A 14,447-nucleotide genomic window follows, 5' to 3' on the forward strand; every position below is an offset into this window, starting at 1 on the left:
CCCTCAGTTATAGGTGGGGGTGGTGGGAGGGGGAGATTTTTTCCCCACACTAATGTAATAAAAAATCAGAGGATGTTTTAGAGACGGGCAAAAGTCTTGTGCTTAATATGACCAGTGACATGACCTAACAAGGTAAAAGGTCGACTTTATGTTTGCATTAGTGAAGTAAATGAACCCATTCTTCCTGAGAGCTGCTATATGAATAAAATAATGCCTTATAAACCTGACATAGCTTATTTGGGATGGGAATTTCTTCTCTTAAAATGACATGAAAGGAAACATTACCTAGTATCATAAGTGTTTATTGGGCAGTAAATTATGGATTTTAAATATCACAGCAAAATCGCAGTGTGTCAGCATCCCGGTGTGTTAATATGCCTGTTTAATTCTGGTTCTGGAGAGCTACCTACCTGAAGATTTTAATTCCAGTACACCTAGTTCTGACTTTCAGATGCCACCGAATGCCTTCATTACCTGGATCAGGTGTATTAGATTACAGTTGGGGTCCCCAGGACCAGGATTTGCCCCCCTGGATTAAGGTATTTAATATATCTGTCCTGGTCTCAAAATTGGGAGGCCATAATGGACAGACAGTCTAGACATTAGTTTGTAACTTATTTAATATGGTAGATTAATGAATAGTTGTATTGTCCGATGGCCTCTCTCTATAATAAATATTCTTACGAGTTCATTTCACTTATTATTAAAAAAAAAAGACACGTCAAGTCTTTTTCCCACCTGCATACCGACAAGTCCCGCCTCAGAGCGCTTTGATTGGCTGGAAACCTCCAGTCTTTTGTGCTCAGATTGGCTAGTAGATAACAGCTGTCCGCCGAATCAGCCAATCGGAGTGCATGTGCCGGAATACGGGTGGTAAAAAATAACAGGGTCCTGACTGCTGAAAGCCGTGAAAACTGTCTATTCGTTGAAGGTGTTCGCTGCCTTAAGAAATGCCGTTTGTTTTCACTTCCATATTCTCGTATAGTTTAAATGGTAATTAATTAAATAAGAATATGAAACATTAACAGCTTTATTAATGTGTTTCGGACACAATACTTTCTCTACATTTAACACAACGATGTCGGAAACACGCCTATTCTGTACAGGCACTGCAGTGACAGCAGAGGCTGCCTGCATGCAGCTCGCTTGCTAGTTCATTCAGCGTGGAGTACACAACATTCAGTGAGAGGCTAAATGCATTCCGTGTTGGAGATGTTGGGTTTTAAGTGTGATTTAAAACAGACACAGACCTTGTTTTATTGGATTTGAGCTGCTGGTCTTGTGAAGTTTAATTTTATTAGGTCATGTTTATTGTTACTCTTTTCCATTCTCGGTGTATTTTAGCTAACAGCCTAACGTTAACTCCCACATCTGGTTCAAAATCAGGCGGTTATGCAGCAGAACAGTACCCGTTACCTCATCTTTTTTCAGTACCTCGGGTCCAAATACAGGTCTGTCAGCATATTTCCCACGTTTTCGATACCTGCTTTGTTTAAAGTTTAATACCACACACAGTATTTATGCTTCCCTCCACTTTCCTTACAGTGGTGTGATGAAGGCTCCAGCCCACCAGCCAGTGGAGGGTGTCCAGAATCACTTAGAGGTCAGTTTGAAAGTATCTAGGCTCAAACATGTTCAGCAAGTTTAGCCTGCATTTACTGTTCCTGTTGACAAGGCAAAATCTGCTCGTCACATGCTTGTCATTCTGCGTTGGACTGAGCCTCTAGGATGTGGTTGTTTTACAACTCTTCATTCCCTTTTTTCTGCATCCAGAATGACCAGTGAATAAACGGCTTACAACATCTGCAGTCTTCTCCATCCACTGCCATTTATGCATAAATGCACAATTCTTTTGGAATGAGAAAACCTCTGATGGTTATATGCATATGCAGAGCTTTTCCTGTTGGCAGGGCAGTTGGCTTCTTTCATGTGGTCTCTTGGCTGGTCTTCAAGTTTGTGTGAGGCACAAAGACAGTGCTTAGCTAAACGTGTTAAGCTGTGGGACAGAAATATCAGAAATGTGCCGACCACCTCAAAGAAGAGACTTGAATCCAACAGCAAATGCATCTTCATGTGAAGACGGAAAGGAATCATATTATGCCAGTGGCTGAATTGGGTCTGTGGTGCAGTGCCGTTTGGGCACAGAATGCTGGCATAAACTAGATTAGAAATGCACAGAATGAGATCTCTGCAAGCTTTCGTGATCTGTAGCTCTTAAACAGTCTGTGGATGTTCTCATTGACAGAAACCATATTCTCCTTGAGTTAAATGCCAGCAAGACAGAAGCCAAGTATCTGTTTATTCAGAGAGAGGGATCAGATATACAGGGTTGTATCCCGAAACAACTCCCCATGTATTCCCGAAAAGTAATGTAACAGACAGGCGAACATCTGTTTGGATTTTAGTACAGGAGTCAGTTTAAAATCATTGCTGCACTTTTACTTTGTTCTTTCCTCTGTTCTCATGAACTGTGCAAGTTAAGTTCTTGAGCTGGGCTGTGGTCATTACCTTGTGTTTGTCAGCTTTGCTGAGTTATGCTGCGTTTGAGTGGTGTCAGAAATTGGAAAATGAATTTTCCCACTTGTAAATTGCACTTGAACCACCAACAAAATAGTGTTTACAAGTGGGAAGCTCAGGATTTTGGATGAAACATGAGTTTATGAGATGTGACGTATCTACGAGTAATGCCAAAAAAAGTACATGACACTCTTCTGTAAGATCTGTGTGCTTTTTAATACAGTAAAGAAAAAGGAGGATACATGTCCTCCGGACCTCCATGCTTTCTTTTTCCGTGTGGTGGCCATATCTTTGAAAAATCACCTGAATGGAGAGAAGTCTTTAGTATTTACTAGTTAAATGTCTGGTGTGTACAACCTGCTGATTCTCTGCCCACAAACTTGTTCATGCATAGCAACTGTTGTGAGGTCAGGCAAGCTTTACAGTACGTTAGCAAAAATCCCTTTCAGCTTAATGAGAAATTAAAGCAGTTAAACTATAAACTGCAAACATATAAAACACGTTAATGATTCTGATTCGACCACTACAATGTTTTGAGTTACATAATGTTTAAAATGCTGTGATACTGAGTTGCACTAAATTGTTGATAATCAAAACCAGGCAGGTTAAAATCATTGACAGTTTGCTACCATGTTTACAGTAGCTTCATTACATGACAATAAAACCACACCCAGTCCATGCTGACAGTGTGACCTGCCAAAGCTTACAAAATAAATAACATTTGAAATAAATAATACTGCAAATTTAGATACTTTCACAAAAGATTTAGTTAAATGAAATCTGTACAGCTTGTCCAGCCTCAAACAGTTGCTACAACAGAAGGCATTTGTGGGCGAAGCATCAATTAGGTCATTGAAACAGCATGTAATGGTCTGTCCTTTAAATACAATGCGGTGAAAAGGTCATTGCAGAGATCTGACTTCAGTCATTCAATAAATATACCTTTATAATAACGTGAGGTATATTGAAGGCGACCCTCATTTACAATTTAGCTAAGCCTATATAGAAATCAGGAATTTAAGAAATAGGAGTAGAGAGAAAAAATTTGATTGTAAAAGCATATCAAAGCAAAAGAAAAAAAGAATAGTAATAAATAAATTATTAATAATAATAGTAATAATAATAGTAACATTTAAAGGTAAAAAAATCAATCAAATCAGAATAAACTTGTAAAATCACAAAAATAAAATGATGATAAATGATGAATGATGATGAAAGATGATAAATGATGAATCAAATGGGGATAACAATAGAAACGCTGGTAATAAAATGAATAAAAGTTTGGAAAATAACAAAGTAACAACTAAGCTGTAACTAAAAAGTAAATGTTGATAAAATCAATAAAAGAATGGTAAGTGTAAAACAATAAAACATACAAACATCGTACAAAAATTTAACTAGAATAGAGGAGTTGCAGACTGAGTGGAGGTGGTTAGAGGTTAAATAGTTAAAATGTTCGTGTGTCACCAGCGAGTGAAGCTTTAGAGTTTCCTGTAATAAATTCCAGCTCTCTGGTCCACTGTAGCTAAAAGCAGATTTTCCCAGTTTAGTATGAACCCTTGACACCAGAGGGGTGAACCAGTCACTGGAACAAGTCTGATAAATTGCATTATTTATATTGAGCATTTCTGTGATGTTTTATGGTGTATGATGTAAGTGCTCTGTAGATAAAAAGAAGCCGGCTTGTCTCCTGATGCACAGCCAGAGACGACCAGCCAGCCTTTTTATGCGGTATACAGTGACAGGTGTTGTAGAGTCACCAGTAATAAATCTTAAAACAGAGTTGTATACAGAGTCTAATGATTTTAGAGTAGTTGCAGATGCATATTTGTATATCTGGCTTAGTCTAGAGTAATTTGCTAATCTTCCACTTTACCTCAAATATATTGAATTGAATGTCTTTCAGTGGCTTTGTCTTTAATCTTTCAGCTGTCTTAGAGCCACTTAAAGGAGCCACTTATTAGATTTTTGTTAAAGTCACAGTCCCCAAGGGACCCATTATGGACTCCATGTGTCAGTGCTTTGCCAGTTTCTTCATTAGATTTGTGTCAAATTATTCCATTGTTTGTTTTTTCCCATCAGAACGCAGTGCGAAGGCTAAAGCCACTAAATGAGGTATCAGTGTCTATCTCCAGTCGAACGGACACTGGTGTGCATGCTCTCTGTAACTCTGCACACCTGGACATCCTGCGGAAAGCAGACAAACCACCCTTCACAGAAAAAGTCCTGACCGAGGCCTTAAACTTCTTTTTAAAACCAGAGCCCATCAGGTAAGAGCTGTTCTAAGAGCAATGGTACTAAAACTCAGATGCTCTCTTGTAATATAAATTGTATTCCACCCACACTGAATCTAGTCTATATTCAGTCTCAGAAGACCATAACAATGCACAATTTAGTCATCCCAGAGCTCCAACACATATGACGGTACTTCTCAATTATTTAATAAAATCAGGTGTGTTGCAACAAGCTAAACACTAAACTATGCGGTGCTGCAGCCCAGCAGGATTAGTGGTTGAGGATGCTGGTTTATGGTTTTCCTTGCTTAAGGTGGCCATATCTTACATTATCTTGTACTATGTTATTTTCCTCTGAAGTCTACTTATAACATTTGTGTGGGTTTGTGTACCAAAAACGGTCGTAATTGATTTTTTACATGATCATTTTCCAACCTCTCTTTATCCTTTAGGTTTAAACAGGGTGTCTTTGTTACAGTGCCTTTAAGAACGATTGGTTGCCCTGTGTCGTGCCTCATTTAAAAAGCAGTCCAGGCTGAAACACGCCTTATTACTTCAGTGTGAATGGGCAGGGCTAAACTGCTGCATATATATGTGAACACATTGGTTTTTATGACATTACAAAAACAGTGAAATCAAAATAAGCTCTTTTTGCAGCTCATTTTCCAAATATGGATGGTCTGGGGAGTGAACCATACATTTTGAAATTTTAAGAATGTGTATGTACTACACTAAACTCTTTTATTTTGAAAAAGTGAGGAAAATTCAGTTGTCCCTTTAAGCACTTGCTTGGAATGCCATTAGCTGATTTTTTTAACCAAATTCAAAATAATTTTCTAATTTTCTCCTTTGTAGGGGGCATAAATGTCCTATTAATATACAGATAACATTATAAACGAAAGCTGTGACCTAACGAGCAACTTCTTTCTTGGCTGTTATCTTCAAATAAATCTTTTTATTTGTTTATTTAATGCAATTGCAAAATCTTTAGGGCAATGTAAAAAATGTTATGAAACAATCTCATCAACATGCAAAGCCTCTTCCACCCATGCAAGACCTTTCCACCCATGCGGTTCATACTTAGCATCTCCAAAACATCAACAGTAATCCTATGACATGGTAATAAATCATGACCTATTTAAGCTTGGTGTTCCTTTTTTGATGGTACTTCTCAAATTAAAAAGGTGTCTTTTGTTCTCTATTCAGAATTCAGAGAATGTTCAGCCTCTTGTGCTGGTAAATGTATGATTTCCCAAGTATCCTTTAAAGATGCAGATTGTAGAGAGCTGTTACTTTTAATCATTATTTGTTAGTTTTCTGCCTACTTTTCTACTAAAGTACTGAAGCTAAATTTAGACATGTTCATGTCAGCTTCTCTCTCTCTTGCTTTATCTGCGCCCCCCCCCCAATTTGACTTTCTTCTTGGTTCCAGATCACACCGTCTTACCATCTCCTGAAAATATGCCTGCTGTCAAGCAGTGTTAAGATAAGATGGTATATTTATGTAGTCTGTTGTCCTGAGTTGAAAGGTTTCAAGCATAACATCTCTCGCAATTAATTCTTAGGGCTATTTCTCTTATATTTCTATAAAAAAAATCTCAGATTATCTGTTTTGTCTAAAATGGCCTAATCTAAGCCTTCATAATTACAACCTCAATTCCAAAAAAGTTGGGACGCTGTGTAAAATGTAAATAAATGAGAAGACAGCAGCGTTTCTGGATTGTGTTCACAACATTTCTTCTTTGCATGATACAGCTTTAACTTGCGTTTGCGGATTGCACGGTGAACTGTGTTCACAGACAGTAATTTCTGGAAGTGTTCCTGAGCCCATGCAGTGATTTCCAGTACAGAATGCTGCCTGTTTTCAATGCAGTGCCGCCTGAGGAGGCGAAGATCAAGAGCATCCAATATTGACCGTTGGCCCTGTCCCTTGCGTACAGGGATTTCTCCAGATTCTCTGAATCTTTTGATGATATTATGTGCTGTAGATGTTGGGATATCCAAAGTCTTCGCAATTTTACGTTGAGTAACATTTTTCAGAAATTGTTCCCCAATTTTTAGACGCAGTTTTTCGCAGATTGGCGAACCTCTGCCCATCTTTGCTTCTGAGAGACTCTGCCTCTCTAAAATGCTCTTTTTCTACCCAGTCATGTAGTTAGTTGCAAATTGCTCTTCCAGCTGTTTTTTATTAGTACCACATACTTTTCCAGCTTTTTGTTGTCCTGTCCCAACTTTTTTGAGATGCGTTCCTGCCATCAAATTCTAAATGAGTTAATGTTTTTCATGAAATAGTAAGATGTCTCACTTTCAACATCTGATATGTGTTCTATGTTCTGTTGAGAATAAAATATGGGTCTATGAGATTTGCAAATCATTGCATTCTGTTTTTATTTACACTTTTTTTTTTCAATTTATATTTTACACAGCGTCCCAAATATTTTGGAATTGGGGTTGTATATAATTAAACTAAATTATTCTTTTTAAAACAGTAGATAATACCTTCTCAATGAATCTGCAGTCATTGGTTGCAGTTTGAAATTTTGCTCTTCCTTTCCTTTCTCTTACTGTAAGAAAGAGACTTACTTTTATCAAAAATATGACAATTGTCAGAGATGTGGCAGACATTTATAGCAAATAAAGGAGTGAATTGCAGGGAAGGAAAAAACAAAACAAAAAAAACTTTGGCCAACATTAAAGTAGGGCTGTAGGCTTACCTTTTTTAGGTGTCAGCATTGGTGTAGCAGCAGTCAAACACATTTTAAAACATTTTATCTGAAAGTAGCTGAGGGAAATTGTTAGGTTTTCGTGTTGGATGAGCAAAGAGTCTTCTTTAGATGATGGTGGATGGTGATGAGAACTCATTTTTTTCTTACAGGTGAACGATGTGCCAACCTGTTAGTTTTATGGAGAAATGTATTTGTACTGTTTCTGTACCTATAGCATTAGATAGAGCAACTTAGTTAGCCTAGTTAGTGAAAAAGCTTCGCTCATGTTGCCCTCTCAGTTACGCCTTTAGCAATGATCTCATGTTAAGGCACTCCTGTTTCATAGTCGCAAAGTGTAGATTACAGTATTCTTACTTGTAAATGCAGATAGACTGGCCACATTTTACAGTTCTGTTAAAAGAGAAAATCAGCGTTTCACTGAACTCTTTGGCTGTGTATATAAATGTTTCTCCATCTTTCTGTGATAAAACGAGACAAATACCCAAATAGTGACTTTAGTTCCTTCTAGAAAAAACAGCATATGCCAGCATGCCTGGACAACAGCATATTATTGCTGTCCAAAAAAAACAATTTTTCTAGATTTATTGTTGATTTTTATTTTAATACATCACTTGAACATAGTGGCTGTTCTTTACATGAGAAAATGATGGACGGACTGGAAGAAATGATCCAAAACCACTTTAAATAAAATCTCTTTACATTAACTTGCATTAAAAATTAAGAACATTTTTGCCTTCTCTTGTGAAGTTACTATTTTGGAGATACTTGTTTTTCTTTGGACAGTGATGATATGTTGTGTTTTGGATGCTGGTATGCTTGTCAGCTGGCATGTACTCAAGTACTCATGTACATCCCTATTTTAAACGCGCTTATAATAGAAGCCACTGGACATTTGCTGAATTCTGTCAGTAAATGTTTATTCAAAGCTTGTGTTTTTGTAGAGTAGAGATTTCTAAAACTGGATATTCTCAAAAAAGTTTTATTTAAGTATATAAACCTAAATATTTAAGAACTGGCTATTAATTTTGCGGCACATAGTTTGTTTTATAGTCTTCTCGTAACTTCATGGTACTGCTGTGTTCTGACTAAAGTTGTACTTTCTGCCATGAGCACGGGGCGCACATGCCAGCTCAGCTAATGTTTTATTCAACGTTCCTGTTAGCAGCAATTACCATTGGCTAGTAAATGATTAATACCAACCGAGGGATTCCTCTGTACCACATCCGAGCTCTCTGTGCCTCTGACTGCCCAGACTGGGACAGGGGAGTGTTTTAGGTGGTTACTGGTCAGGGGTGGTATCCCAACATGGAGCGACAGCCTCAAAAAGGTGATGTCAGAGTCTTAAAGGAGGATTCCATACAAATCCCAAAATGTAACATGTCATTACTTGCTATGAAGTCAGTTTGGAGGAATTTAGCAGACATTCTCCAGACATTCTGTAGCTCAATAAAAGGAGCTAAGAGTGAATTAATGATCACATGCTCACAGGCCTTGGTGATGTTGGTGTAGCAAGTGGATGGCCTCCCTAATGGCACCCCACATTGTAAAATATGAGACTTACCATACACCTTAAGGAATTGACATTTCTTAAAGGCCCCATATCCTCTTTTTTACCTCTAAGATCCACTTGTGATATTTGCTTTTATGTAATAATTCATTTTTACATGATTGCTTTCAAACCTCTTAGAATAAAACAGGCTGATTTGGTTGCTGTGCTTTTAAGACAAATAGATGCCGACAATGTCTGTTCTGATTGTGTGTCCTCTGTTGTGCCACATTCAAAAAGCAGCCAAGGCTAAAACACTTCTTAAAACTTCAACATGAGTGGACAGAGCTAAACTGCTCTAGGCTAAACAGGACGATACACTGATGAGCCAAAACGTTATGACCACTAACAGATGAAGCAGAATAATAGTGTTAATTAGCTCATAACAACGCTCTGGGATATATTAGACTGTTAGTGAACAGTTGGTTCTCGTAGTCAACATGTTGGATGTGGGAGAAATGAGCAAGTGTGAAGACCTGAGTGACTTTGTCATGACCAGATGGGGGTCGGAACATCTCTGAAACAGCAACGCTCGTGGAGTGCTCCTGGTCAGCAATGGTGAGTACTTAGCAGCAGTGGTCCGAGGCAGAACAAACCACAAGGCTTATCAATGGCGAGAGCAACAAAGCCTATCCCATTTGATCTGAACCGACTAGAGGGGCTTCTGTGGCACAAGTCACAGAAATTTTTAATGATGGAGTTGAATGTGTCACACGGTGCGTAGTCTACTGTGTATAGGGCTGCTTAGCCTTAGACCAGCCAGAGTGCCCATGCTAACCCCTGTGCATCATTAAAGGGGCACATGTACAATATGCATGTGAGTGTCAGAACTGGACCTTAAAGCAATGGAAGAAGGTCACTTGGTCTGATGAGTTCCACTGCCTTTTACATCACATGGACAGCCATTTACTTGGGGAGCTGATGGTACCAGAGTGCACTGGGGGAAGAAGACAAGCTGGTGGGGGGGGTAGTGTGACGCTCTGGGCAGTGTTTTCTGGGAAGCCCTTGGTCCAGGCATTCGTGGGGATGGCATTTTGAAATGTGCCACCTAATTAAACATGTTGTGGACCCAAGTCTCTGTCTGATCGAGCGTCTGTGGGATGTGCTAGAAGAACAGGTCTAATCCTTGGTGGCTCCACCTTGCAACGGACAGAACTTAAAGGATCTGTCGTTAACGTTTTGGTGCCAGATATCACAGGGCACCTTCAGGGGTCATGCCCACACCTTGGCAGGTCAGAGCTGTTTTAGCGGCACATTGTGGACCAACAGCACATTAGTCTGGTGGTCATAATGTTTAGGCTCATTGGTATATATACTAATGTGTTGGTTTTGGGAAATCACAAAAACAGCCTTGCTTCCATATACAGAGCTCATGGGCTGGGAAGTGAACAGTTCATTTTTGCAGTGTATTTTAACAGTGTTTAAATTCTGAATCAGCATCTCTTAATTATAAAAAAAGTGAATAAAAATAATGTGAAGTGAAGAAAAAATAAAATGAGAATTTTCCATTGAATGGCTTTTCAACTAGGCATTGAAGTTATACCTCAAGCAATTGACATATCTTTTGACATATCTTTTACAAGAACAGCTGGAATAAACTTTTTCAGCATCACAGTGCCAAGGCCTGTTGGCTGAAGTCCTTTGAATTGTTCTTCATGGTTAGAAAACAATATAAAATTACAGGTTTTGTGAGAATTGCTCCTTCAACTGAACTGTAGTGAAAACTACCCAGGGCTTATGCTGATACACATACAGTTTATTTTCAGGGAATTAGTTGTTTGGAAGCTCTCCTGCTCCATCTGGGCAGAAGGGCTTTTGGGCCAGTGGGCCGTTAGCCTCTCAACTGACCCTTCAAATTCTAAGTGCTCAGAGGGTCTAAAGGAGCATTAAATTTTAATGATGATTGTTTGTGTTCAAGCCAAGTTTATTTGACTATTTTAGGCGGCAAGACTTGTTGGAACTTTAGGGTAGACTAAGGTTAGCTGCAGTTCAAAATGACTACGCGTTTTTAGTGGGTTCGGTCGAGCTCAAAATTAGCAGAATGTGAGACGACTGGTAAAGCAGATAAATTACCGGAAGCTTGTGTATATCTGGCATTAGCAGATTTGCTGGCACCTCACCATGTAGTTTAATCAGAGGTAGAAAGCCTTTCAGATGATGATGCTGTATGAAAGCACTCCAATTTCAGTCAAGTAGGCGGCCGCAATGTCAACAAGCTTTGCAGCTTTTGAACATGCTCTCAGTTAGCATCTCTTCATTCAGACTCTCATTGCCTTCAATAGACTATGCTCAGTGGAAACCCCATAGAGGGTAATAATAGCTGTTGTGAGACTTGACCCCCTTTACTCCTTTGTCATCATTGGGATTGTGTGGGGGGTCTAGTGCCATGGTGATAGACGGGTCCTTTCCTAAGGCCTCATGGGATTGTGTTGTATAAATGTTTAATGTAGAGTGAAAGCTATTGTGTGGGTCCGTATAAGGCCCATGGGGCCTCAGGGCTGGATGCCCAACAGCTTTTAATGCATGGAATAATAATTATGATGAAGACCACCAACGTTATACCTGATAACATTTGCTGTAAACACTTATACAACTATACTTACAAACTATATATTCCAGATGCTTTAGAATGACGATAGCAATTACAAAGTGTGTACAGGAGAATGTTATATCTATAGCCTTAATGTGTTGAGTCATTAAACCCAGGAAGACTAATACCTTTGTGCATAGTCCAGATCATGTTACCTCAGACATCATGTTTCCTCAGAAAAATTCAAACAAAACAACTGTGATGATCATAGCTCATGCAATAGAGTTTAGCAAAAGCTATACTATATATCCAAAAATTTTGTAGACACCTGTTCATCCAACATTTCTTCTGAAATCAAGGATATTAATATAGAGTTTGTTCCTCCTTGGCTGCAGTAACAGCTTCTACTCTTCTGGGAAGGCTTTACAGTAGGTGTTGGAAAATTGCTGTGAGGATTCGATTGCATTCAGCCAAAAGAGCGTCATTTAAGTCAGCTTCTGATTTTGAACGCTACTCATCCCAGAGGTATTATGTGGTGCTCAGTCACTCCAGAGACCACAGCTCTATGGGCTTACAGCCCAATGCTGTCCTTCTAGTAGAAGCCTGGCATTGGGCATGGTGACTTTAGGCACCTGTGCAGCTGCTCTAGAGCATCCCATTCTATTGGCAGCTTTTCTATGGAGATTACACATCGTGTTTGCAGAATTGAACACCTGTATCAGCAGTCGCTGCACCTTAAAGCAGCTGCACCTTAAAGCAGAATTATCCTCCACCAGAATATGGTTCCAGCTGAACCCTATTTAATCACTGCTAGTGACACTGATTAGCTAGATTAGAAGTTTGGGAGCACAGTGGAACATTGAATGTCCATTTGAATAGGTACTCAAAAGACCTCAAATTAATAAATAAATAGATCTAACTGTCAGCCTCTGTTATTTTATTTTTTTTTATTTACCCCAGTATTCAAAGCATGCCTGCTTGATTTGAGTGGAGTCTGCATCTGCTGATCAATAATGCTGTCTCTTATAAGGACTGCATTTCATTCACATGGAGAACTGGAGCGTGCTTTGAAAAGCCCATTAGCACCATGCTGAAACCTCCCATTTAAACATTCCTCTGAACAGCTTTCAGTGATTTATTATAGACTTTTAAGTCAGAATGTTTTCTCATGATTTAATGCTTCCCAATGAATCTTGGAAGTCTACAAGTAAAGAATATACAGTGAACATAAAAAGTCTATACACCCTTATTTTTGTGATGTAAAGCAAGAAGTCAAGATAAATAATGTCACAATTTCATGTAACCTTGCAGCTAACAGCATTTAAGAGATAGATAATTGTTAGGAACAATAATTGAAAATCAATTTTGTGAACCCCCCAGGCAACTTTTGAATTTATTACAGTAGTAAGTATTTAAGTAAATAATAAATAAATGGTCTTAGTAATTTTAATCCAACTCTTATTTGCAAAAAAGTCTCTTTCAAATTGCCAGGTGATCTCCTGTGCACAGCCCAGTTTCACAGGTCATTTCACTGGTTTTCTATGGAATTGAGGTTTGGGCCATTCTAAGACATTGATCTTCTTTTTTTGAAACCATTCCTTGGTTGCCTTGGATGTGGTGTTTGGATTATTATCGTGTTGGAAGGTAAAATTCGCCTTCATCTTCAGCTTTTTGACAGAGGCCGGCAGGTTTTGTGCCAAAATATCTTGATCTATTGACACCATCTACCTTGGCTAGAACCCCTGTCCCATCAGATTTTCCAACCACTTTACTTCACAGTAGGTATGGTGTTCTTTAGGTGATGAGCTGTGTTGTTGTTGCGCCAAATAGATCTTTTAGAACTCAGGCCAAATGTTTGGTCTCATCTTATGGTTTTTGGGTGATTTACTATATTTTTTTGCAGACTTTTGGTTGGGCTTGGATGCTGTTTTTGTAAAAAATGGCATCCATTTTTCTTTTATAATCCTTAGTTCAGGCATATGCAGAACATGGTGTGTTGTCAAGCGCAAGATGTGCCAGAAATTCCTCCAGTTTTTTAAAGTTCCTGTAGACCTCTTGGCAGACTCCCTGATAAGTTTTCTTCTGGTCCTGTCATCAACTTTCTTGATCATGGCAATGTCGCTGCGGTGCCACATTTCCTTTGACATATTAATGAGAGTCTTCACATTGATTAATGATACATCCAGTGCTTTTGATATAATTTTATACCATCCTCCTTATCTGTAGCTTTCACAGTAAGATTCTTTAGATGTTTCGTCAGCTCCTGATGGACCATAGCTTTCCAAGAAGGATGCAACTCTGAAACAATTTTGAGATTTGTTTACTCTAAATTCAGCTACAGCCCTTATTATAAAAGGGTGTGTATATTTATATAACCAGGGTTTTTCAATTATTTTTCCTAATAATTATGTTTTTTGTTTGTTTGTTGGTCTCAGGTCCCATTAAAGAAGGAAAAATATTGGACATTATTTATCTTAATTTCTTGTTTTGCATCACAAAAAAAAATCGGTGAGGATATGTAGGCTTTTCATATTCACTGTAGCATCCAACCTTTTTATCTTGCTCGCTTGTCTGAGTCGGGCTGCACAATATATATTTCTTAATAAATATCATGATATTGGCCTTTGCAGTACTAATATCTTAGAAGATTACAAAGTGCAAATCAGCTCTTATACATTGCAATTGTTTTGCAGTTTTAGTGAATCAAGACATTCACATGATCAAAAAATGTAAATTATTAAATTGCAAATAAAATTATGTCATGAAAGTTTTATATATATATCACAATATAATATACAATATAACAATATAATTGTGTACATAAAAACCATATAATCACAGTTTGGTGTTTTGTGCGCATGGTGTGCAGCTTTAGTAGCATTAAATGAGTTGCT

At 38.3% G+C, this 14,447-nt stretch overlaps 1 protein-coding gene across 1 annotated transcript in view; it reads left to right on the forward strand.

The window, feature by feature from the left end:
• Positions 1-1,167: 1,167 nt before the first annotated feature.
• The window catches only part of pusl1 (pseudouridine synthase like 1), a 33,477-nt gene continuing 20,197 nt past the window's right edge, over positions 1,168-14,447 (forward strand). Inside the window, exons 1-3 of the mRNA XM_036559520.1 lie at positions 1,168-1,451; positions 1,546-1,603; positions 4,600-4,787. Of these exons, the coding sequence (XP_036415413.1) occupies positions 1,393-1,451; positions 1,546-1,603; positions 4,600-4,787 (305 nt within the window). The 5' untranslated portion in view covers positions 1,168-1,392. The remainder of the gene's footprint in view (positions 1,452-1,545; positions 1,604-4,599; positions 4,788-14,447) is intronic.

This window comes from Colossoma macropomum, unplaced genomic scaffold (genome assembly GCF_904425465.1).
Source record: "Colossoma macropomum unplaced genomic scaffold, Colossoma_macropomum, whole genome shotgun sequence".
Taxonomy (NCBI): domain Eukaryota; kingdom Metazoa; phylum Chordata; class Actinopteri; order Characiformes; family Serrasalmidae; genus Colossoma; species Colossoma macropomum.